Source organism: Vipera ursinii (genome assembly GCF_947247035.1).
Source record: "Vipera ursinii genome assembly, chromosome: 2".
Classification (NCBI taxonomy): Eukaryota; Metazoa; Chordata; class Lepidosauria; order Squamata; family Viperidae; genus Vipera; species Vipera ursinii.
Window position 1 is genome coordinate 70,879,620 of NC_139513.1, and position 26,016 is coordinate 70,905,635.

General features: G+C 41.2%; 2 protein-coding genes across 2 annotated transcripts in view; both read right to left on the reverse strand.

The window, feature by feature from the left end:
* Nucleotides 1-342: 342 nt before the first annotated feature.
* LOC310636888 (2'-5'-oligoadenylate synthase 1-like) lies at nt 343-14,990 on the reverse strand. The gene is made up of 7 exons (XM_083357023.1): nt 14,812-14,990; nt 13,060-13,200; nt 6,907-7,054; nt 5,381-5,565; nt 4,009-4,244; nt 2,957-3,107; nt 343-2,109 (listed from the first exon to the last, which is right to left on the reverse strand). Exons 1-7 carry the CDS (start codon nt 14,980-14,982, stop codon nt 1,495-1,497), a joined length of 1,647 nt encoding a protein of 548 aa, XP_083213149.1. The 5' UTR covers nt 14,983-14,990; the 3' UTR covers nt 343-1,494.
* A 3,797-nt stretch (nt 14,991-18,787) lies between these two features.
* The window catches only part of SEMA3B (semaphorin 3B), a 45,932-nt gene continuing 38,703 nt past the window's right edge, over nt 18,788-26,016 (reverse strand). Inside the window, exons 15-18 of the mRNA XM_083356641.1 lie at nt 24,828-24,985; nt 24,620-24,675; nt 22,722-22,861; nt 18,788-21,427 (exon numbers count right to left, since the gene is read on the reverse strand). Coding sequence (XP_083212767.1) covers nt 20,963-21,427; nt 22,722-22,861; nt 24,620-24,675; nt 24,828-24,985 — 819 coding nt within the window. The 3' untranslated portion in view covers nt 18,788-20,962. The remainder of the gene's footprint in view (nt 21,428-22,721; nt 22,862-24,619; nt 24,676-24,827; nt 24,986-26,016) is intronic.

Consider the following 26,016-nt stretch of genomic DNA (forward strand, 5'->3'; position numbering starts at 1 on the left):
ACCAAAATGCTGGTCTCAATTGTGATCATTAAACAAGGACTACCTGTAATTTTAACTTTCTGTGAATAAGCTGACTGCATCAATTAACCCTTTTTCTTAAGAGTTCTTGTGATGCATTTAATTCCCTAATTGATCTGGTTAATCCTGTCATGGATACAGTGCCAAGATCTTAAACAGCCTTCCACAGTCTGGTGCCTTTTAATGTATTGGATCTCATGAATCTCAAAATTTCTGGCCACACTGGGAAATCATATGACCTAAAATATAGAAATTGTATGATAATTCCATTGTCAAGGTTCCAACTGATGATCCCAATGAAATAAGCACAGCAGAGACATTCCAATCTCTAATACAAAACTTTATTGAGCACACCATATCACCACAGATGAATAGAAAACCAGCTCTGGTTAAATTGGCACCAGAACAGTAAATTGACAACGCAAATCACATTCCCCAATTAAGCATCAGACAATTGTTATGAGAGAAATTCTTTGTTACTTAGTAAATAATCTGAATCACCTTGATTCCCAGACTTTAGAATATAAAAGAGCTGGAAGGGAGCTTGGAGGTCTTCTAGTTCAGCCCCGTGCTCGAGCAGGAGAACCTATACCATTTCAGACAAGTGACTGTCTAGTCTCTTCTTAAAAACTCCAGCGATGGAGCGCCCACGATTTCTGAAGGCAAGCTGTTCCACTGATTAATTGTCCTCACTGTTAGGAAGTTTCTCCTTAATTCCAGGTTACTTCTCTTTTGGTTTCATCTTGCCCTCTGGTGCTTTGTGGCAGCCCCTCAAATACTGGAATACTGCTATCATGTCACCCGTGGTTTTTTTAGACTAGCCAAACCCAAGTCCTGCAGCCGTTCTTCATATGTTTTAGTCTCCAGGCCTTTGATCATTTTAATTGCTCTTCTCTGAACCTTTTCCAAGGTCTCAACTTCTTTTTTGTAGTATGGTGACCAAAATTGGCTGCAGTATTCCAGGTGTGGTCTTACTAGAGTTTTATAAAGCGGAAGTAATATTTTGTGTGATCTTGATTCTATGCCTCTGTTTATACAACCCAGGATTGTATTAGCTTTTTTGGCTGCTGCTGCACTCTGTTGGCTCATAGTCAAGTGATCATCCACTAGGACTCCAAGGTCCCTCTCACAGTTACTGTTTTTGAGCCAGGTCTCACCTAATCTGTACTTTTACCTTTACAGCTCACACCTGCAAATACACATTCCATTCATCCCCCCTCCTCCCTGGATCTGTTGGGAAGCCAAGAAACAGAAATGGTTGAAGCAGCATGAGGTTTCTGGAAGCTTGACATCCATTGCAGTTTAAGGAGGAGGAGAAACACCAACACTCAGTATATAGGAATAGCTCATAAGTGTGTGCCTGGATCATTAGGCCTTCTTCCTGTTCTTAAAATGCAAAGTCCATTTTGAAGAGGATGGAATATTTAGATCAGATTAGAGTTAACTCTAGGGATGGCAATTTACTATGAACATATCCTATTGTTTTCTTTGTATGTACTTGTATATTTGTATTGGTTTTATATTTTTAATATGGTCAATGAAGATTTTATTCTGTCCTGTCCTGTCCTGTCCTGTCCTATCGTATCCTATCCTATCATTATTTTCTATTCCATCCCAACCCATTCCATCCCAATGCCCACCTCTAAGCCTCAAGAGCAGGTAGACAGTCTCATTGCTTCTGATATTGTAATAGGCAAGTGTCTTTCCATCCTCCAACTCTTTATCATGGTAGGTCAGGCGTTGCTGATTTACTGCTATATGTTTGCTGGCTTCAATCATCTTTTTCAGGCCCAGGACAGTTTCACTGGAGTTCACTGTGTAGTTTGTGGTTCTGCTATTGAGGTCTTTCACAAAAATGTTCAACTTCTGAGATGTAATACGAAGCAGTCGGAAGGTAGTACTATAGAATATGCCATAATCTGCCAATCTTTTATCATTTTGCAAGGCTGTTTCCTCCAAATATAGCTCACAGATACCCCCTTCTTTCCCAATCTGCTTCTTGATCCACTTGATAGATACAAAAGGGTTGCATGATATAACTTTAGGTGCTCCTGTCTGTTGTTTCACTGTCACCTTAATATCTCGGGCTGGCTAAAAGAAAAAGGTGAAACAATTGACCAAAACATTAAACATTATTTATGAACATAACTGTTCCACCAGTAACATATAATAAATCAGTAATGTATAATATCAGTGTTTCTCTGTTTGTAACCTTCAATTAGCAAAAACAGTTCATCACAGCACAATGATTTTTGAATCAAGGTACCTAAAACCCACAGAATGCGTATGAAATCTAGGACCCATTACTCCCATGGAATTGAAAGTGTTTCAGATCTTCAGAGCAGTTGTACTGGCAAAGCTCTGGCTGTTGCAGCTCTGCAGCAATCAGCCATGGTCACACATTCATGATTTCCAACACGCCTTCCAATTTCCCAATGGGGAATCCGGCAGGAGGTTCAAAATTTCTCCCGCTGCTTCTGAAGTCCATAACTTTGCTTCACACCTCATTCCTCACCTGGAAGCAAGCAAGAATAACCCTAAAGAGCTTCTCTTGGACTTGACTGATAGAACACTGTTTAAGAAAATTACTGCTGAGGCTGGATTCGTCCAAGGCTCTCAGCCATTATGGCTTAGCATAGGGTCTCCAAAATTGGCAACTTTAAGACTTGTGAATTTCAACTCCCAGAATGCAACAAACCACAGTTAAACACAGAACTCTAATATGATGCAGTTATCCAATTTAAAACTAGGTTCAGTGGCTAAACTGGGGAAAGCCAAGAAGGAACCCATGTGATTTTGAGATACTGAATCCTGTAAAATTTCAGAATCTTTGCATAATCCACCTGTAAACATTATACAGACCTAAAATATCCCAAGACTTAGAAGTTATTATTTTTCTGAACCTCCTGTTAGGAAGAAAATGGCATATGCACACTACCTGCACATTCCAGGGTTTGATAGGTTCCTCATTCTTCATGCAACAAGACTGGGTCAGGCAATCAGAAGCTTTCTGGGCCAATAGATCCCAAGCTTCCATGTTTGCTTTGGCCACATTTGCTGTTGGATCTGCTGGATCGATAATCACAGGACTGCAATACACACACAAACATATATATTTTTAAAAAAATACAAAATGAAGCATTCACTCACAATTATGACAAGAACTTAAAAAAAATGTTACTCCAGTGCAGTGTGTGTCAGGTAGATTCCACTTTTCAATATGTTGTTTTAATGTGTTTTCCTTCCCTAACTTATACCACTCAAATACCTGTACTGAACATAATAACTACAAAGCAACCTAAATGTGGCATTGAGAACATGAGTGTGTCAGGTTTCCGACGTATGAACTTTTCAAGTGGCAAATGCTCGCTCGAAGGAAGCTGGAATCTGAATCTCCACCCCCTGGCACAATATACTAAACACAATTCTCCACCTTTCTATTTTCGTCATTAATCACATTCTCCAATTAATTTGAAGAATTAGTTTCTCTTCCATTAGACAACCTCCCAAGTTCTTATCTTCTTCTTTTTCAGACCCCCTTGAGGTACAATCTTCCTCCTCCCTCCTCCCAGCCTTAAACCTATCTCTTAAAGCAATACACAAGTTTAACACATGAAATAGCTGCTTCTTCATCTCTTGTCAAGCAAGAACATTCCATGTTAGCAGCGTTGACAGTGATTTTTATGTTTGCCTTTTGTTTACTGAATATCAGCTCTAGAGTCCTAAGTCAAGAACTCTATCGCCTCTAGCAGTAGAAAGAGGAGAGATTTCACTCTTCAGTTTCTTTCATTCACTCCTACTTCTAGCTAGTGGCAAAGAATAATAAGTGTATTTTTCTTGCCCCAAAATATTCAGGTGCAATGGAAGAATGCCAGAACATGTAAGGTAAATGTGAGCATTTACGATTTAACAGGTAAGTCAAAAGACATGCAGCCTGATTGTCACTTTACAAATGAAAGCATTTGTATAACAAGAGAAAAGCATCCTTACCATGATTCCTTCAATTTTCCTTTCACATGTACCCCTATTTTGGAATCCTCCAGAGTGTAGTATTTAGTCCAATAGAAGCAGAGGTCTTGGTACTGAGTGATCAATTTCATCACTGTGCAAAATCCTTCTGCTGTGTTGAATTTCTCTGCTCCTTTTTTTTCTTCTTCCCAAGCATAAATAGTAAGCAATTCCAGAGCAAATTTGGGGGGCAATTTGGGGGACGTGCTGCTGGATTGCTGACAAAAAAAATACTATCATGAGACTCTTTCATTTCTGAATGGGCAGGGTTTTGTAAAAAATATATCACTGTATTAAACCCATCGGAGACTTAATACATTCAGTTATCTTGTCCTGAGTTTTGGTGTAAAACAGCATTGCTGCTGGTTGTTTGACACTAGGTTTCAATAAACTTGGAGAACTCTGTCCCCTGCACAAAGGTTTAGGACATAACACACTCCACAAATTGCCCATTCTTGTTGTAGCTGCTGCTTTTCCATCAGCCAATTTCAGTAGATTATTTCTTTCTGCACCAGCTTTCCCCCTGCATGCTTTTCAAGGTCTCTTCCTAAAAAAAAGAATCTGAATCCATCTGGTCCTGTCCAGATATTTTGAATACGATAGCAAGCTGGCCTATGCTGGCTCCAGCAAATAATCTAAAAAGTCAGATGTAGTGTTGGCTTTACATCGATCTTTGTAGATATTTTCCCAGGATATCCAGGCCCAGGATGAGGTGGAGTAGAAAAAAAACTAGTATTGATTCTTGACTTCCCTTTTGAGGAAGAAAAACTGAGGCCCACAATAAGACCTGATCTTTACCATTATTGTGGGATTAAAGCTTAATTAGTGGCAAGCCAGAAAAGTTGGGCAAAGGAAATGACTGGAGAATCACATCACACTCCTGTTTGTACAGAGGTTGGACAATGTCAAGGCCAGTTTAGCAGGACGTGACCTAGGAAGCAAAGGTCACAGGGACTTCTGTATAGAAGAGGGAGTTTCAGTGCCAACACTAGAAGTACAAAATCTTGGAAACTGCCCTAGGAGCCCCCAACCCTCATTTGTTGGTGAATTTATTAAGGTGAAGCCTCTTTGAATGTTTTAGTTTCTTCTTCCCAGACTTTTTTGCAGCTTGGACTGAACTGTTGTTTATGAAATATGTAACAAATATATCGAATTTATCTATCTATCAAATTTATATGGCCACCCACTTCACACAAAGTGACTCTGGGGGATAAAAAATAAAAGCTACAATTAAAGCACATTACGAAAATCACTTAAAACTATTAAGTAATTGAACATGCAATCGAACATTGGTTGGTTGTTTCCTCCTGTTACTATTCCAGCCTCTCCCCCTCTCTTTCTCATAACAGATCACCTTCTTGATTTCTTTGTACCAGTGCTTGACCAGCCGTAGCAGATCCTTGAGCTTTGATGGACAACGTTTCACAAAATTCCTCTGCAGCTCTGTGAAGGAAGTATTGAACTCCCCTGGGTCCCCATTGGCTTCAATCAGCTTGATATAGACCTTCTTAGGTGGCACATACGTAGAAGTTATCGGACCTAGGATGAGAAAGGAACCAAAGGAAACCATCATATGATATCATATTTTGTTATCCTATTGTGCATTTTAAGGTAATCAACAACTGACATGTCCATTCCCATCTCTTCACTCTGATGATTCCTCCTTGAGGCACAATGAGATTTGCAAGACTGATGTCAACCCCTCAAAAAAGACAAGTTCACAGAACAGATTCCACATGGAAACCATCCTTACACGTAATTGAGAAAGGCTATCATAACAGAATCTTGCAAGCCTGAAGCTTCTTATCCCTCTCTTTTATACCCTAGAGAGACCGAGTGGCCAAACTGCAACCCAAAACCCACTTATTTATCACAAACTGCCAGGGCCGCATCAGCATTGTGGTGCTCTCAGGGGGAACACGTGTGTGTGTGTGTGTGGCCCACTGAGTGTGCATGGCCAGGACAAGGGTGGCAGAGACCAGTCCCTCGCCATCTCCGGTGCATCCCCAGGGGGCCAACACTGCTTGCTTGCTCACTTCCCGCCCTGTCGCTTCCAAACACCATGTACTCACTACTCTGGCGAACTCTGCTGGGCCGACAGTGTGCGTGCCCACAGAGAGGGCTCTTGAGTGCCGCCTCTGGCACACGTGTCATAGGTTCGCCACCACTGCCCTAGAGATTCAGGAGAAACTATCCAGAGCCTCTTCTTAAAATTGTCTCTCTTTTTCAGAACTTAAGGAATCCTTCTGTTATCTTTGTTTACATAATATTTTCTGAATATTCAAGCTTGTCTCCCTGCTTTCTGCACTGTTAGAATAAGATGTTCTATTAGAACTGTTCTGTGAAATGCCAGCAAAGTGGTGACTCCTCTTTCTTTGGGGGGTGGGGGCAAGTATTTCATAATGTGTGGACTGCTACCAAGAAGGCATGAAGGCACCAAGAAGCATCCAAGAAGTACCCTATATACTTCACATAATTAGGGCAGGTTGATCCTACCTGGGACAGATGATCCAGCAGGAACATAAGGGCAAAATCATGTGCAACTTTAATCGCAGGATCTTGGATTAGGCTTGGAAGCATACTGGTAACCAAGGGAGTCAACTCAGAATATCTCAGACACTACAAACCCTACTTCCCACTATTAGTAGTCAAGTCACTACATTATGAAGCAGCTGAATCTTTGAGTTTCCTAGGAAGGTCCCTTGTAAACCTTATTGTTGTTGTTTGTGAGGTGATAAGCACAAGTCTCCATTGCAAGGGCCTCCTGATACATGCAGAATATAAGGACCCATGATGGTGCTCTATTGTATAGTTATGCTCTATAGTTTCTATGTTTGCTAATAGCAGAGTTAATAAGAAAGCTTGTGACTAGCTTCTCACCTAAAGCATCATATGCTGGGAGGATGTCCACCTCTACCGACTCCGTCTTCTTTTTTGCCTGGATGAGGACTGAGAGTGAACGTGGGGGAGTTCCCTTCCGTCTCGGTGGGGAGATTTCAACTTTGAAAGCAATTGTCTTGATACACCTCTTCAAATTCTTTTCTTTTTTTTTCTTTTTTTTTTAATAAATTTTTTATTAAATTTATTATTTAAAAACATTGGACACAGTACCAGCGAGCTGACAAACCTTTTTGTCTACAATGTTTAAATATATATATATACATGTATATATGTACATCAAGAATACACTTAAATACACTTAGATTACAAATCGGTGAAATACCACAATATTTAAAACAGTGAGCTAGTCTGTAAAACCTAATAGAGACCTTTCTTTTTATCCATCCAAAGATACAATTTGTTCCAAATTCTATAATAGTCTGATTGATCTTTATTCTTTAATTCCAAAGTTAATTTGTCCATTTCAGCGCAATCCCAAATTTTCCTAATAACCTCTTTTTGTCCTGGGATCTCATTCTTTTTCCATTTTTGCGCAAATGATATTCTAGCTGCTGTGATAATATGGATCGTTAAGTATAGCACATCTTTAGGATATTTCTCTTTCGTGATTCCCAACAAGAAAAGTTCTGGACTAAACTCCAGATCTTGTTTCAAAATTTCTTTCAGCCAAATCCAAATCATTCTCCAAAATTTTTGTGTTTTACTGCAAGACCACCACGTGTGGAAGTATGTGCCTATCTCTTCAGAACACTTCCAACATTTGGGAGATGCTGTTGTGTACATTTTTGCTAAGCGGGCTGGGGGAAGATGCCATCGGTAAAACATTTTAAATAAATTTTCTTTATACGATGAGGCCAGTGTTATCCTTTTATTCCTATCCCAAATTGTTTGCCAAGTATCTAGGTCGATGTTATGTCCTAAATTGTTAGCCCAGGTCAACATGGGGTCTTTCACTTGCTCTTCAAACAGCTTATATCCCAAAAATAATTTATAAAAATTCCTTATTTGTTTAGAGTCCGGTCCCAATAATATTTTGTCCAATGCTGTTTCAGAGGTATATATCCCCCATTCATTTTTATCCTTCCTAAATCTCGATTGGATTTGTAAGTAGGCCCACCAATCGAGTTTTATACCTTGTAATTCTAGTTCATTCCTAAGTTTCAATTCCCCCTCCTCATTCAGAATATCCTTGTATGAGATTATGTTACCCAAATCAAACAGATTTGGGTAAACTATCGCTTCAAGGGTGGATAGCCAGACCGGTATTTTAGTGTAATTGTGAGATCTAATTTTTTTCCAAGTATTGAGTAGCGCTTGCCTGATCCGGTGTCTTTGAAAATGCGAGAAAAGACCTTGTTTCTCCGTCCATAGGAAAGCATGCCAGCCATATTGCAAATCGTGACCCTCTAAAGTTAATAGTCTTCTATTTCTCAAGATTACCCATTCTCTAATCCAGCTCAGGGCCGCGGCGTGGTAATATAATTCCCAGTCTGGCAATCCAAAACCCCCATTTTCCTTCGTGTCTTGTAAATATTTCAATTTAATTCTTGGTTTTTTCCCCTGCCAAATAAAATTTAGTGATAATTTATCCAAATTTCGAAAAAATTTAGAATCGAGTTGAATTGGGATATTCTGAAACAGAAACAGGATTTTAGGCAGAATATTCATCTTAATGACAGCGATTCTTCCCAATAATGAGAGTTTTAGGTTTCCCCATCTTTCCAGGTCACCTTTTATTTGATTCACTACATTATCATAATTATCCTTTTTGAGTGAAGTGCATCTAGCCGTAATGTTAATCCCTAGATATTTTATTTTCTTGACTATTTCTATATCCGTGATTTCGGCCAGATTACCTTTTTGTTTATTGGTCATATTTTTAACAATCATCTTGGTCTTATTTCTATTTATTCGCAGTCCGGCAACCTCACCATATTTAGATAATTCTTCCAATAGCTTTGGTCCCGTCTGACATGGATCCTCCATAATAAAAACTAGATCGTCCGCGAAAGCTTGCAATTTAAAGGTTTCCTTTTTAATGGTTAATCCTTTTATCTTTGGGTCGTTTCTTATAGTTCTCGTTAATACTTCAAGAGTCAATATAAACAGCAACGGTGATAAGGGGCAGCCTTGCCGTGTTCCTTTTTGAATTTGAAACTTGCTAGATGCTTCCCCATTAAAAATTATTTTTGCTTCCTGATTGTCATAAATTGCCCTAATTATATTTATAAATTTTTCTCCCATATTCATAAAGCTAAGCTGTTGGCACAAAAAAGACCATTTAACATTGTCAAATGCCTTTTGGGCGTCTAAGAAAAGTAATGCCATCTGTTGTTCGCTATGTAATTCATAGTACTCCAATGTATCTAATATTATTCTAATGTTGTGCTTAGTGTGTCTCTTAGCGAGAAAACCATTTTGATCTGCGTGTATGAAATCATTCAGAAATCGTTTCAATCGTTCCGCTATAATTGATGTAAATATCTTGTAGTCCGAGTTAAGAAGTGATATGGGTCTGTAATTTTGGATTAATGTATGGTCTGTGTTATCTTTCGGAATAAGGGTTATGTTTGCCTCTAGCCAAGATTTAGGCGTCCTTGCGCCTTCTAATACTGCGTTAAATACCTCCACTAGGGGTTGAGCTAGGATATTTTGTAATTCTTTATAAATCTCTGATGGAAGACCGTCGGGTCCCGATGCTTTATTATTCTTTTGTGCATTAATAGCTTTTATCACCTCAGATAGTCGAATTTCCTCGTTTAACATATTTCTGGTATCTTCTGTGACCTTAGGTAGTTTGGCTCTTTGAAAATATTCCTCCATTTTCTCCACACTTGCCTGGCTATCTTCTTTATATAAACGTTCATAAAATTCCTGGGCTATAATTTTTTTTTTTCCTCCTGGTGGAATATTCTCCCTTCCTCATCTCGTAGTTCGTGAATCCAGTTTTTCCCCTTTTGTTTTCCCAATTTGTATGCGAGCCACCGGCCCGGTTTATTTGCATTTTCAAAAAAATTTTGTTTCGTGTTTCTCAATTGTTGTGCCAATTTCTCTTTGTCTAGGATGTTAAGTTTGTGTTTAATCAGATCCATAGATTGCTTGATATTCTCTTTTTGTGGATCTTGTTGGAGTGTAACTTCTAAGCTCTTATATTCCTCTTCTAATCTTTCCCGTTGTTGTCTTTTCCCCTTATTTTTATATACCATATATGCCCTCGCTACCCCTCTCATCATTGCCTTAGCTGTATCCCAATTGTTTTGTACTGAGGTGTCTATAGCTTTATTTTCCTTAAAGAAAAAACTTAGTTCTCTCTCCATCTTAGATTTGAATTCGTCTTCTTTTAAAATTGCTCTTTGAAGCGTCCATCTGGGTATTTTTTTGGAACCTTTCCAGATAAGTTTAATAGGATTGTGATCTGCCCAAGTACCTGTCGCTATATGTACCTCGTCTATTTCTGAACTAATTTCTTTCGTCATCCATACCATGTCTATTCTAGACCATGAGTTATGTCGGTTGGAGTAATATGTATATTGTCTAGCCTTACGATTTCTTTCCCTCCAGACATCTTGGATATTTAGTTCCTCAGCCAAGTTAAGAAAAGATCTCGGTAGAGTTCTTCTCTTCTTTTTCCTAAGCGTCTTTCCCATATAATCCAAATTTATATCTAGGATAGCATTAAAATCTCCTATTAAACAAATCTCCTCATAATCAATGCTACATATCTTATTGTGAAGTGTTTTGAAAAATTGTTCTTGGTTATGGTTTGGGGCATATATCTCTACCATCATGACCTTCCTGTGATTTATTATAACCTCGACTATCAGTATTCTACCCTCTTTATCGTTATAAATTTGTTTTGCAGTCAATTTTGGGTTTACATATAGTGCCACTCCTCTCTTTTTCTTGTGTCGGTCTAAGGAAACGAATAGGTTCCCTATTCTTGGTTGTACTAACAAATATTTTTGTTGTTCCTTTATATGGACTTCTTGTATTGCCACGATATCCAATTGTTGGTGAATAAGCCTATTAAAAAATTTCCGCCTTTTCACTGGCGAATTCAATCCATTAATATTCACAGACATAATACTACACTCACCTCCCTTCATCTTACTTATTTCTGGTTTTTGTGGATCTCGTGATTCGGGGCTCTCTCTCTTCCCTGTCTCTAGTTCCATGTTTCTCTGTTAACTCACCAGATTTGTTCCTTCTATCCTCTGTAGCTAAGATCTTCCCATCCATTGCCACACGTATTGTATCTCTTTCTTTTACCTCCCTTCCATCTTGATCTTCTAAATCTACTTCCTCTTGGCTATGGAAGTGGCGTTTGTAAAAATCTTCTGCCTTCTCTATCGTGTCCAGTCTATGCCTTCTATCCTGCCACGTAACTAGAATACCCTCTGGAGTTAGCCATCTAAAGTTTACATTTTCTCTTATTAGTTTGGATGTTAAGAATTGATAGCCGCGTCTCAGATCCCTCATCCTTTTAGGTATCTGTTTAAGGATGGTGATTGGTTGGCCCCGAAATTCTAATGGTTCCTCTCTAGATCTATGCAGAAGCTCATCCCGAATTGATTTTTTAACTAACCTTACATGTACTTCTTTTGGGAGGTTGTGCCTTCTCGCATAATTAGTTTGGACCCTGTATGTTTCATCAATTTCCGCCAGCATTTCCTCCTTCCCTACACCGAGTGCCTTTGCCATCAGTTCTGCCATCATGACCAACAGATCTTCCCCTCTTTTTTCTTGAACGTTCTGGAAGCGTAGATAATGAGCAGCCTTTTCTGCTTCCAAAAAAATGACTGTTGTTTCTAATTCCTTATTAGCCTGAAGGAGTGTTTCATTTAAATCATCTACTCTCTTTTCCTCTTTTTCCATTCTAGCTTCCATATCTTGAAGTCTTTGTTCATTTTTGACTAATTGCTGTTGAATCCCTTCAAATTTATCATCTATCGCTTGGATTTTCCCCTTTAATTCACCAGTGTCGTTTCTTATTTGGCCTATTTCTCTCTTCATCTCCTCGTGGTTTTGGCCATTGCCTCGTGTAGGTTTTGCAAAAGGGCATGTAGATCTTTAAAGGAATTCGAGTTAGATCTTTCCCTTTGCAGCATATCCTCTATAGATTTCTGATTGGAGGGACTTGAGGCCATCCCCTGTCCCTGTGCTGCTGCCTTTTTGCCAGCGCTAGGCTTAGTTGCTCCCGAGATACTTGTCATGTTTCCCCAATTATAACAGCGTTTTATCAATGTATAATACCCTGAGTCTTGTATAAACCTTTTAATTCTATGACAAAAGATATATAAAACAGTTACCACCAGATACTTATTACCAACTAAGCAATTTATATAATAGAATTCTATAGTATGAATATATTCAAAGTCACGTTCTTCTTCTTTTTTTTTTTTTCCCCCGTTTCCGGCGCAGAAATTGGCACCTTTCCCGTCTTCCTCTGCTGTCAAAGACCAGTAGGTGTCCCACTAAACAAACCTCCAGTTACTAAATTGCTATATCAAATGGCCGCCCTTGACAAGTAGAGTAGAATTTCAAAAGTTTCAAAAGTTCACAAATTCAAAATTTACCAGGATAGACCAGACTAGACCAAGCTGGTCGCTTTCCACGCCCGACAATCCAGAGTTCCAAAGCTCAGACTTTGACCTGTTGTAGCTTTTCTCCAGCTAGAATACAGTCATATAGTCTTCGGCTTTCTGTCCCTTGCTGTTTTTGCCAAACGCCTCCCTCAAGGCTTCTATCGCCGCTTATTCCCTCTCCGTGAGGCTCCCACTTCGAACCAGTACCTCTTTCACAAGCGCTTCCTATTTAATATTCGGATACACTCTCCGTCAGCTCCGCTCTACCGTTGTCCCGCTGCTTACGTGCTAGCTCCGTCCCTCTGTCAGATCTTCATGTCGGCCATTACTGGCCTCCTTCTCCCCGGTTCGCTCGCATCAGACTTTCTCCGGATCTTCAACACGAACTGCCGCTCATGAAGGTTCTCCGGGCTGCCTGCAACTTCGGATGTCCCTACAGGACCTCCTGAAGCTCCGAAAAGCCCCCGCGAACACTGGGTGAGAGGTTGTGCGAGGAGAGAGCTCCGTTCACACAGCCGCCCGCTCTGACAGTTGGCTCCGCCCCCCTCTTCAAATTCTTTTCAATGTCCTTGATCACACGTTCACGCTGCTTTGCTTGATCCTTGAAGCTGGAAAAGCAGCTGAGGAAGATAACCAGATCAACATCTGAACTCATATCCAGAGCTGTTCCTTTTGCTGCAGAGCCAGCCTTTAAAAGAAAAGAAGCAAATGTTCACTCATCATCTCTCACACAATTTATTCATTTAAAACAGCAAATATCTTACCAACTCTAAGACAAAGGAGAAACACTTGTGCCCTAAATGTGGAATTATACTTATATGTCTCATTGGTAGACCTGGGTTTCTCACTTGTAGGCAGAAAAGCATGTGTATTTTGTTCATTTTTGCCCCATCTGAAAAAAACCCAACAACCCTCAAATCTAATCCCTTGCTCTTCAACAGGCATTTTGCCATACTCTAACTTGGACCTGGGTCAATCCATAGTTTGGCCAACACCTTTCATTAGAATATGGTTAATGTCCAGTTTCAGGGTCACTGCATATAGTGTAACACAATGAGGAGGCCTCTTTCACATTCTTTACAGTAAACATCCCTCTGTGGACCAGCACTAGGCCATAGCATGCCAGAAACCAGGCCACGCAAACAAGTGAAGCCCATCTGCGGAATGCAGGCAGCACACAAAACCACAGTCATTCCAGTCCACAGAAAAACCTCTCTCCACGGAACCAGTCCCTGGTGCCCAAAAGGTCGGGGACCGCTGCTTTACAGCAAGTAGTGTTCTTGCTCCCATCCCAAAGATCTCCCCTCTGAACCAGCATGCATGTCAATTCCTGAGAGTCTATCATGGACATGGCCTCACTGCCATGAAGTCTGGCATTTATTTCCTAACTTCAGCACCCACGTTTATTTTGTTGTTGTTAGTTGCGAAGTCATGTCCGACCCATTGCGACCCTATGGACAACGTGCCTCCAGGCCTTCCTGTCCTCTACCATCTTCTGGAGTCCATTTAAGCTCACGCCTACTGCTTCAGTGACTCCATCCAGCCACCTCATTCTCTGTCGTCCCCTTCTTCTATTGCCCTCAATCTTTCCCAGCATTAGGCTCTTCTCCAGTGAGTCCTTCCTTCTCATTAGGTGGCCAAAGTATTTGAGTTTTAGCTTCAGAATCTGGCCTTCTAAAGAGCAGTCAGGGTTGATCTCCTCTAGGACTGACCGGTTTGATCGCCTTGCGGTCCAAGGGACTCGCAGGAGTCTTCTCCAGCACCATAGTTCAAAGGCTTCAATTCTTTGGCACTCATCCTTTCTTATGGTCCAACTTTCACTGCCATACATTGCAACTGGGAAGACCATAGCCTTGACTATACGCACTTTTGTTGACAGGGTGATGTCTTTGCTTTTTAGTGTGCTGTCTAGATTTGCCATGGCTTTCCTCCCGAGGAGCAAGCGTCTTTTAATTTCTTGGCTACAGTCCCCATCTGCAGTGATCTTGGAGCCCAGGAAAATAAAATCTGTCACTACCTCCATTTCTTCCCCATCTATTTGCCAGGAATTGAGAGGGCCATTTCTTAATGTTTAGTTTCAACCCAAGTTTTGCACTCTCCTTCTTCACTCACAACAAGTGGCTCTTTAGTTCCTCTTCACTTTATGCCATTAGGCAGGCAATATATATTTGAACTCACAGTCTGGAAAGAGGGCTGGGAACTTGATGCCCTGTAACTAAGCTGGCACAAAGAGCCAGTGCCACTGAATCTGAGAAGTCATCTTACTAGAGTTGGGTTAGTTAGACCAAGCAAGACTCACCTTTATTGTCTTGATCACATTGGTATCCTTGTCCAGATCACAGTCTTCTTTCAAGAAAGAACAAATTCTGTCGACAGCATCACGGACATTTTCTTGAAACTCCTCACTGGGGTGGAGGGTCGTACCAATATATCCATCAAGTTTGTTAGAGGGGATGGAATACAGCTCCATTGTCTCCCTCAGGCAGTCCACTTGTGCTATACTGGGATGAGCCATGCAGCTCTATTTATCTTACTGCTCCCCCCCTTTCTCTGATGTCACCACACAAGCTCTTAAGGTGGACTAGACAGTGAACTAGACGGTGTGCTTTCAAATACCGTATATAAAAAGCTGGATTGGAATAAAAACAATTGAAATGAAATCGTATTCAATACTGTGAAATTATTGCGTGGAAAACAGTAAGCAAGTATTTTGTATCTGAATAAAACAAAGTAGATATTTGTTTATGTTGTAAAAACTTCCACCTTTCATGGAAACTATTATAAAAGTATTGGAATACATTTAACAAAATAAAATGTGCAGAATAACGTTTTACTTACTATTCTTACTAATCGAAGTTCTCTAACTCTAAATATATACTTGGGGGGGGTTTCCTAAAAGTATTTTCACAGACTACCTTAAATGTTAGAAAGGTGGAGACAATTTCGGTTTCTTTCGTGAACGAAAGTTAAACGTAGGAAACGAAAGTGATGAGCGAAGGGGTGAATGGCGGGGAATACTGCAAACGAGGGTTGGCGAAACACTCAAAATACGTGTTAGGCATAACATCTTTGGAGACACAACCTCTCGCTTTAGATCCCAGGATATCCAGTTCAAAGAAAGTTCGAGCAGCGGCCGTGAAGAGCGGCTGTCAGATTTCCCACGTGTACCCCGCATTCAGGTGCTAGCTAGGACTACCGCTCCCATCCTCCTCCCCCCCAAGACCGTCAGAGAGGGAAAGGCTGAACTTAAGAGAGAACTTTTATAAAATGTTTTATAGATGGCATTTAGATCCTAAAAAGCTTGCAAGTATGTATCCGAATTATCAACCTAAATGTTGGAGGTGTGGTGGTGAAGATGCAACGTATTTTCATATATGGTGGACCTGCAAAAAGGTTAAGGCTTTTTGGATAAAAATTTGGTGGAATATGCAGAAGATCTTTAAGCAAAGGATAAAGTTTTGTCCGCAATTGTTTTTATTGGGCATAATTACAGATGTTACTGTTGTGGACATTAAGTTGATGTTGAACTTAATTACAGCAGCAAGACTCTTAATAGGTCAATATTGGAAAAAGGAGCAACTGCCGACTATAGAAGAATGGAGTAAATGTTTCTGACCTGGCGGAAATGGCAAAGATTTCGGCTTACTTGAAAGATCATTCGCAAGAACGTTATATTATGGAGTGGAGAAAGTGGATTGATTATATCCAGAACAAATATGGGACTAAAGAGTTTCACAGCATTTGAATAAGTTTCCTTTTCTTTTCTTTTTATATGTAACATTAGTATTGCTTGTAGTCATTTTATATGAGCTAGAGGGCGATAGAGTTAATAGTTTATTGTTTTTAGCATATGGATGTTTATGATTGTTCTGTTTTTATACCTTGTACTTAGCTCTGGGAAGTGGGGGGGAGGGGGGAATGGGGGGGGAGGGATAGGGAGGGTTAGGTAGGGGTGGGGGGAGGGGGGATTGTTAAAGTTAAAATGTACTGTAAAACTTTTCAATAAAAAAAAGAAAGAAAAGAAAAATATCTTGATAAAAGGGAGCGCCGAGCAAACTGGTGAACGTCGCCAGCATTCTCGGGGCCGATTGCCCTGCCGCCGTCAGGGACGCTTCCTGTGCCTGAAACCAAGCCAGGTTCCGCAGAAAAAGCCGGAGAACTTCGATTGCAGCGCGATTCAAGGCGAGGAACTTGCTCAGCCTCGCCTCCGCAGTCGGATCGTCGCCAGGGGAACTTTTAGCAGCTGAGAGTCTCCTCTGAATCAGCTGGTTCGGTTCCCGTTTGCGGCACGATGTGCGGCAACAAGAGCGGCAGCCGTGCGCAAACCTTCCCTTCCCATCGCCGGGTGTATCTTTCCTTTTAGAAGTTAGATGCCCCCGGCTGACTCTTGGACTGAATGAAAGCCTGAGATCCGTTCCGCAGCAAAGGCCTGGAGGAGAAGAAAGGCTTCCGAGTCTCAGCCCGGGCTAGAATGAGGAAACCCGCGAAGCCAACGGGTTGGGGCGGTTCTCAGTGCGCTGGAAACGCTCCTCAGCAATACCTAACACAGGGGTCTTCAAACTTGGCCCTTTTATGACTTGTGGACTTCAACTCCCAGAATTCCTCAGCCAGCTTTGCTGGCTGAGGAATTCTGGGAGTTGAAGTCCACAAGTCATAAAAGGGCCAAGTTTGAAGACCCCTGACCTAACAGAACAGAGCTGAAGAAGCTTCTTGCACGAGAAAAGAAACGTCTTCAAAGAAAAACCAGAAAGTCCAGTTGCCTCTTGAAAAAAGCACCTTTGGGACACCTAACAGAACACAGCACTGGGCGGGCAGGTGGGGCGGAAGAAGCTCACTGCTAAGCTTGTAAGCCGCCCTGAGTCTTCGGAGAAGGGCGGGATATAAATGGAATTAAAATAAAATAAAATAAAATAAAATAAAATAAATATAATGCTTTGGATCTTCTGGAGGCTCTGCTGTATCCAGCCAATATTCTGTAAATACACGCATGAGAATTAAGCTCTGAGGTAGCCCCCATGCAAGGCCCCAATTGGCCTAGTAGGTGTAAACTATGTAAAAAACACAAGAGGCTGATCTCAGGTATGATACCCTGAGATATTAGGCATAATTTATCTCACCAGACTCTCCATTTCAATTCCTAGTGGTAGGAAAAAGAATGAAATACGTATGAAATAATTCTCAGTGGTGAAAAGTCTTAATTCCTTATATCTGGCTCCAGCGGTGCCTTCGCCTATTTTTGAGTTGTTTCTTGGACAAAATGTATCATGCAATAAATATGAGACTGAAACCTGTGGGTGAGGTTGCAATGTGACTACACAAAATAGCTTAACATTCCAAAACAACACGTAGCTCAGACAACTCTTCCCCCTAACATAGTTTCCTGGGCAAAACCGGTGTCAATTCTCCTTCCTTCTATTTCATTTATAAAAGTTGACCAGATGACTCACTGAAATTCTCTACCCATGGCAGACTATGTGGGTACTGGAAAGTTCTTATCACACGCCCCTTCGTCTTGGCTGACACTTTCTTTTTGCTCCCTGGTCCAGTTTCCATTGCTGGGTGAGGCCACCACATTCTTCCTGGATCTGACCTCAGTATTTAGAGTTGGGTCCAAAGACATTTCAAAATCCCTACCAAATTACAGTCCTGGGGAAGGAGAATTTCCCCCCAATAATATTTTAAGGGCAACAGGGGAAATGGAATTGCAAACCTCCTGGGACATCTTTTCTTACAATTTAGTTGAAGTATAAAAAGCCACCGGGGGTTGCAGAACTTTGAAGAAATCATGGTTATATAAAAACACAACCACAGGACATTCAAGAAAAAAGTTTTGGACACTTCAAAAAAAACCTCTATCCAGAATTTTTTCAAAATTCTTTTTCCCTTTAAAAAGATGAAATAACTAATTTTATAAAGTTGAACGAGAACTGGTAGAAAAAAGTCAGCGCTCACACGGCATTTCAAAATGGACAATGGTTAATCTTTTTTCTGGAGCACTATTCCAGAAACTCAGTTTTTTCCTCCTAAGGCCACAAGGATTGCAACAGTGTTGAAATAGGTTTATTTTTCTTTTCTTCTGACTCTTCATCCATCTTCACAACCACCTTTGTCACTAATGTAACTCTTCTATAGGGTTAAAGTTCTTCAGAATCCAACACTAGCATTTTTTTAAAAGATGATCCAGGAGCCATGAGGACTAAGGGAGATGTTTTCCCAAATCACTTAGAAAATGGTATATCTGAGTTGTGTTTGACATTAGCAGTAAAGAACTGCAGTTACATAGCATTATCATTTAATACAACTAACAATTATTGGAATCATTTCTATTTTCAAAATACATTTAAGTCATATTTGCAGTTTGTGTCTCTTCATTTACAGCATTATTAAAATGCTTTATTTCATTGCGAAACAACAACTTTAAAAATTAGAAACCGTGTAAGGGAAAAAAGAGAAAACACAGCAATTTGTAGAATATCTGAGATTTGTTCCAACTTCCAAACACTTTATGTATAATATAGGCGAGTGGAAATGCTTTGAGACATAGCAGCAGAAGTCTCTCAAAAGAAATAAAAGGAAAAATAAATAATTATAAAAAGTCCTTTTACTATCTCTGGACTCATCAAAACTTAGATGGCCTGATCATTTCAAATTATTCTCACTTATGGGACAATTTAGGGGCAGCTCACACACCCAAGAATGTAAAATTGAGAAACTGGATTTAGGAATTTGCATTTCAATGTTACACATCTACAATGCAGATTTAATGCCTTCTTACTAGTTCTGTTGTATCTCCAATTACAGCCCAATCAAGCATCATGTCATGCTCGCTCAATCCCCACACCTTCTTTGGAATTGTTCATTCCAGTCTCATATAGATTAGGTAGGGATAGCCACAACCTTTGCTGGTATACACCAGAGAAACTGCTTATATCCCCCCCTTTCTCTCTCTCTCTCTCTCTCTGCACCCCCCGCCTCAAAATTTATTGTCCACCCAATTCCATTGTGCTTGGGAGTATTCCAGACTTGGACCTCAGATCTCAGCCCAATCCAGCTTGCCATCACTTTCACATCAATACCTGCATCTTAAAATTTGCTTATGTACAGGATAACAAACAAAAGAATGATCAGGGCTTTTCTTTTTTTGGAAAGGCAGATTATTCCATGTAAGCAATAGGCTGAGAATGATGTGAACTTTCTGAGTGCCACACAAATTGCTCCAAAACAGGCTTGAAAATGAGCCTTTTTTCAGAATTGCAGTTGAGCTTTGATGGTTAGCAGCTCCCATCCCCAACCAGATTTACCTGGGAATCTAATGTTGGTGGAAGGTAATCTGTCTAGCAGGAAGAGTGGGGGACATACTGTACAATTCAAAACAGGGCAGATGGTTTTCTGCACACACCAATACGATCACTACCAGTTCCTAATCAAGGTCCAATATCTGCAGATTTTCCAGAACAAGATAGTGTCCTCCTAACTGTGGCTCACAGCAACAGTCTCCTTTGGGCTGCTCTTTCTCTAGGAAGGGTCTCAGGCTAGTGTAAAATCCTCTGGGTCCTTGACTGAATACAGAAGAGAGAGGGCTATTTCTGCTGTTTGGTCCCTTTGCTTTTGATCTCCATCACAACTTGAAACATCTTCTCATACAAGCTGATGCCCAGGAAATCTCAGTCACAAATGAACTCTAAGTCCTCTGGGCAAGAATGGCCCTGTTGGTTCCATCAGAGGCTAAATCTTGTTGGCCACCCAAGGGTGGACTACATTCATCAGTCAACAGTCTGTTAATAAATACATCAGTGGTTGCGTTGTTTTTCTAGAGGCAGAGCACACAGTGGCTACTTAAGCACAGTTATGCTTTCATAAGGAAGGGAGAGGAAAGAGGGTCAACATCCTCCTCCAGGGTTGAGACAGATACATCGTGAGAGGCATCCAAGTGCTCTCTTTGTCAGGAGATGACAGAATATCAGTGGAAGCTCCAGAAATTAAGAGCGCTACAGATTCCTAGGTAACAGTTTGGTAGCTACTGGATCCTTGCAGAAAAGAACTGTATTTCCCAGTGAACTCTGCCTGTTTTTCTTCTCCCTGGTCCAGGATGTTCAGGATGTGGCCTCTGGTGCATTGGTCCTCGGAGGCTGCTACCCTCGTCTTTGGTTGAGTATTACGGATATAGGCCAGGAGTGCAGAGCTTCCCCCATTTTCCCAGGTTTTGTTGCTCTCTGTCAAGAGTTTGAAGAGTAGCAGCTATGCTATGACACCAATGTTCCCCTACAAACTACAGAAGAAGCAGCACCCAGGAGTATGGGGCTGGTGTGGAAGGATGTTCTTTCCACCCAAACACAGAAGTCATAAAAGATCCCACTCTTTGTCTCCTAACATCCCTATTCCCATACTCCCACCCTGCTTCCCTGGCCCTTCCCAGCACAGAGATTTGGATAAGTCCATCTTCCTATAGGTCACCAGATATCTGTGCTCCGAGGAGCCCTTTCTGCACGGGGCACTTCATGTGTTCTTCGGCTGCGGGCTTTCCGCTTTTCCTCCAGATGTTTCCACTTCTGACTTTTGGATTTGATGTTAAGTAAAGGGGGCAACGGAGGGGGCTTTTTCTTAGGCTGGTGGCTCTTGCGGCTCCATAGTTGCTCGCACACCTGGTCCATGGTGCTGAGATTGGGATGATCCACCAATTGTAAAAAATCTTGATACCAAAGTTTGCGAAGGAAAGGTTGTGTGGATTCTTCTTCCCAAGAGAGGGAGAGAGAGTCAGCCTGCTGTGCGTAGATCACTTCAAGCTGGAGGTGCAACAGACCCTGGGTGAAGCCATGCTCTGTTGCATGGCAATAATAGAAGCCAGCATCCTTGCGCTGTACATTGCGCAAGAGGATTCCCCGCTCCATCCTGACGACCCGATCATCCAGCAATACCTGGAGGTTAGTGAAACAGACAAACGAAACTGGAATTAGTCATCCAAAAGTCAGAGGAATTTTATGTCTCCCTATGGAAGTGTCTCATTACTGAAATCTGTACGAAAGATGCTTTAAGGACATTGGTGTGACTGGAGTGCCTGTCAGAGAGATATGTGGGAAAGCATTTTCTCTAATGTTGCTCCAAAATCATGGACACAATTCCTTCTAATAATGCAACTGCCTCCACTTTGTTTACTTCTAGAAAAGATGACAAAATGCCTTTTAATTTTTGGTGTTCCATGTTTCAATGTTTTAATTAATGATTTCAGGAGACTTTATTATTGCACTGTTTAATTTTAGATTTGTTCTGCCTTGTTGTTTTTTTTTAGCAAAAAAGTACATGTATTTAGACGGGTGAAGCCATACTTTGGGTTGATTCTATAAATCTAGTAAGATCAGAGAAGACTTGTTAAGGATCCCCCCCCCCGGAAGGAACGACATCTGCAGAAATCCAATAGGCGAGCATTTATGGTGATAGTCCTCTTTTTATGGAACAGCTTACCCTGGGATATCCAGACCATTCCCCTCTTAGTTATTTTTTTAAAAAGACCCATATAAAACATGACTGGCTAGGAAGGCCTTGAATATAATCTATACTACCCTGAAAGTGTGGTATAGCAAATTGAGGTCCACCTTTTCATTGGATCGTTTTTAATTATTTCCCTCCTGTTTCTCTCTGTATGGCCTTGTTGTAAGCTAGTCATTATGACCGGAGTGTCATACAAGTTGGAATACACAAATGAAAGACTGAATAAGTAAAATACACTGTAACTTATACAGAAAGTACTTGATTTACAGCAGTTCATTTAGTAACCATTCAAAGTTTCAAGGGCACTGAAAAAAGTGACTTATGACCTCTTTTCACAGTTACGTCCTTTGCAGCAGCCCCAAGGTCATGTGATCACCTTCTGTGACCTTCTGACAAGCAAAGTCAATGGGGAAGCCAGATGCATTTGTCAAACGTGTTACTAACATATCAACTGCAGTGATTCACTTAACAACTGAGGCAAGAAAGGTCGCAAAATGGGGCAAAACTCACTTAACAAATGTCTCACCTAACAACAGAAATTTTGGGCTCAATTGTGGTCGTAAGTCAAGGACTGCCTGTAGTGTTTTACAGAAAAAAACCAATTATCCAAAAACAGCTAATGGGGACAGCCTTTATATGGCTTCAATTATAGCTGGTTGACGCTCTCAGTATACTTTCAGTCATTAGCAGAAAAAATGTGGGCACACAGCAATTAGGTTTTACCTCCTTCTGGGGGTCACTTCTAGTCTTTTGATAGGTCCAGACAATCTTGGCCTGCAGTGATTTAGGGAGGCATTCTAGAAAAGTGCTGCTGCCTTCCACGCCATAGATTTTCTTTTCTGGTACACTGGTTTTCTGAGGATCTGCACAAAATCAGAAAGGAATAACACGAGGAATAAAAATCAAATATGTCTATCCGTTAAATGATGAGGAACTCGTACACACATGGGCCCAGTCTAAAAGCAAAGCCAACTATCGGGAAAGAAGCATCGGAGAACACAGTTGGAACTGATGAGCGAAGGGAATGGTTCCTTGAAGCACCTGTGAGGGCAGGATATGTGGGTCCAGAATCCATGGGAATTGTTTGAAGGAAAGAAGCTGTTTCTGCTCAGATGGAATGACGAATGTGGCCATTTAAAATGACTGGGAAGGATGGATTCTGATGAGACCTCCAATCAATCCTCTGCCATATTTTTCTTTTGGGCTGGGTTTTCCAAGAACAGGGAAGACACTGGATTTGGGCAAGAAATAGGCAAGAATGGTCTAAGTAAAATGTGGGATTCTATCCTTGATTTCACACTTTATAGGACTGGTAGATGTATAATTTTCTACAATTCTCTTTGGATTGTTTATTTATTCCCCTCTCATTTTTTTTTTCATGCAAAAGTTGGGTTGCGTGTGGGTAGAGTGGCAAGAGAGGAAAGAATAAAACCAAGAGCTGTTCCAATTCATTAATTATAAATTGTGAGAGATTGGGAAGAGAAGCTGCTTATGGACAAAAGGGCATAGGGGGTTGAGGGGCATCAGGCCCTTTGTTCCCTCCTCTTTCTATCAGACAGAGATGGTGGCATAACTTCAGATTTTGGATGAGAGAGAGTCTGCTGGGGATTTGTTGTGCTGGAAATTCCTTTAAAGAATCCATTCAGTTCTATAACTCTAAGTGGCAGGATCATTTTAACTGACTCCCCATCCCTGCAGGAGGGCAGTTATGTTATTAAAGGTAAAGGTAAAGGTTCCCCCGCACATGCGTGCTAGTCGTTTCCAACTCTAGGGGCCGGTGCTCATCTCCATTTCAAAGCCGAAGAGCCAGTGCTTGTTCGAGGACATCTCCATGGTCATGTGGCTGGCATGACTAGACACCAAAGGCACATGGAACGCTGTTACCTTCCCACCGTAGTGGTCCCTATTTTTCTACTTGCATTTTTACGTGCTTTCAAACTGCTAGGTTGGCAGAAGCTGGGATGAGTAACAGGCGCTCACTCTGTTATGCGGCACTCGGGATTCGACCTGCCAAACTGCTGACCTTCTGATCGACAAGCTCAGCGTCCTAAGCCACTGAGCCACCGCGTCCCTTACAGTTATTAGATTAGATCTAATCAATATCATGGGATCCAATGGTAGACAAAGGGCAGTCATAAAGGCTATGAAATTCTGGTCTGGAATTATAAAACAATCCCACTGAATAAGTATTGAAATTCCCAGGTTGGCTGTCAATCACGTAGCCATTGAAGGCATTTGGCAGCGGAGCAGAAAGTGCACCAACAGTATCCCAAGTCTATTTTATTGATTTAGCTCCAGGTTAAGATCCTTGTAGCAGTTACTTTGGTGAGTGAGATAATGTTCCTATTATATTCCTATGAAGCACAAGCAAAATCAATGGGGAAGCCAGACTTACTTAACAACCGTGTTACTAATTTATCAGCTGTGGTGATTCACTTAACTGGGGCAAGAAAGGTCATAAAATGGGGCAAAACTCATTTAACAAATGTCTTAACAACAGAAACCTTGGCTCTCATAACATGTAAAGACAATTGGTTTCCCACAAGACATTGAGCAGAAAACCCCCAAGCTTGTTTTGGTCCAGGCTGTTCAATTGGGTGAGCAGATTTAAGAACACTCACATCTCGAGCACAAGATACTGGGATCTCCATTCCTCACATCCTGGCGTCGGAATCGCCTGTTGGGAAAGAGTAAGAAAAGATTTGCCAAGCATACTTCTGGGGTTGGGTCTGAAGCCTCAGATCTGTATAACCACCATTCACACGGATTACATCCAGGAGCCATGCAAATCGTATTGGCCTCCCAAGGCAACAGGACGCTTATCCATACCGTTTTGTATTCTGCAGGTATCGGGTGCAGGTGTTCCCATCCCAGGCACAATAGGGGTCCCTTGCTAGGCAACATTCTGCACAAGCTTTGCCATACATCCCACAACGGTGCAAGGGCAGTTGCGAAATGGAAGTCCTGGATCCCAGGTACAGCTGTTGCTGTTGGAAGACAAAGCCACACAGTCTCCTTAGGGCCCACTAATATCTGGATGGAAAATAACCTTCTGCTTCTAACAAGTTACTATTTTGAGAAGCTGTTTCAGAGGCCTAATCTAGGCTGTCAGGCACTGCTCTAATGAATGTACTGTAATAAGTGAGAGGTGAATGGAGAATGGATACGATCAGAACCTTCTAAATCAAAATGAGGTATATAGCAGGTATCCATAACCTATGTAGATGGTAGGCAGTCGAAAAGAAATTAAGCAGACAACTACTTTCCAAACATGAACATTTTACTTATTTTGTTCATGGATATCCCAAGGGAAAGATATCTGAATGCAATACAATATCCTGAAAGAGTTGGGAGTTGTTGTTGATGATGATGATGATGATGATGATCATCATCATCATCAACAACAACAACATAAAAAAGTCTTGGACAGGAGAAATTTATTTTATTTATTTATTTATTTAATAATATTTCTATACCGCCCTTCTCCCGAAGGACTCAGGGCGGTGAACAGGGCAAGAATAAAAATACAGGATTACAAAAGTTAAAAAATAATTAAATACATGCCCATATACTAAAAATACATCTTAAAACCCCAGTAAGATAACAATAACAACCCCCCCAGTCCCCCATCAGGCCAGGCCAGCTTGTTCAAAAAAGTATGTTTTTAGCTCGCGGCGAAAGGAGCGAAGATCGGGCACCATCCGGAGCTCAACCGGTAGCTGATTCCACAGCTCCGGGACGCCCACAGAGAAGGATCTCCCCCTGGGGGCCACCAATCAACATTCTCTGACCGGTGGCACCCTGAGGAGACCCTCTCTGTGGGAACGCACAGGGCGGAGGGAAGTTGATGCCGGCAGCAGGTGTTCCCTAAGGTAACCCTCTATTTGTTTAAGTAACAGTGGATAGCCTAATACTATATTTCCCCCAGCCGTATTGTCTGAATAGGTCTTCAAATCATCTGTCCTGCTCTACATACCATATGCAAGAAATGCATGCATATAATCACCCCTGTTCTGAT

Bases quoted from the DNA above. Each gene is read 5' to 3' on its own strand.
- LOC310636888 (XM_083357023.1), bottom strand. From the start codon at position 14,982: ATGGAGCTGTATTCCATCCCCTCTAACAAACTTGATGGATATATTGGT. The intron at 7,055-13,059 runs AGGGGGGCGGAG...AAGAATTTGAAG, and splicing joins ACATTGAAAAGAATTTGAAG to AGGTGTATCAAGACAATTGC. The intron at 4,245-5,380 runs GTGATCTGTTAT...TTTTTTTGTCAG, and splicing joins GGTACAAAGAAATCAAGAAG to CAATCCAGCAGCACGTCCCC.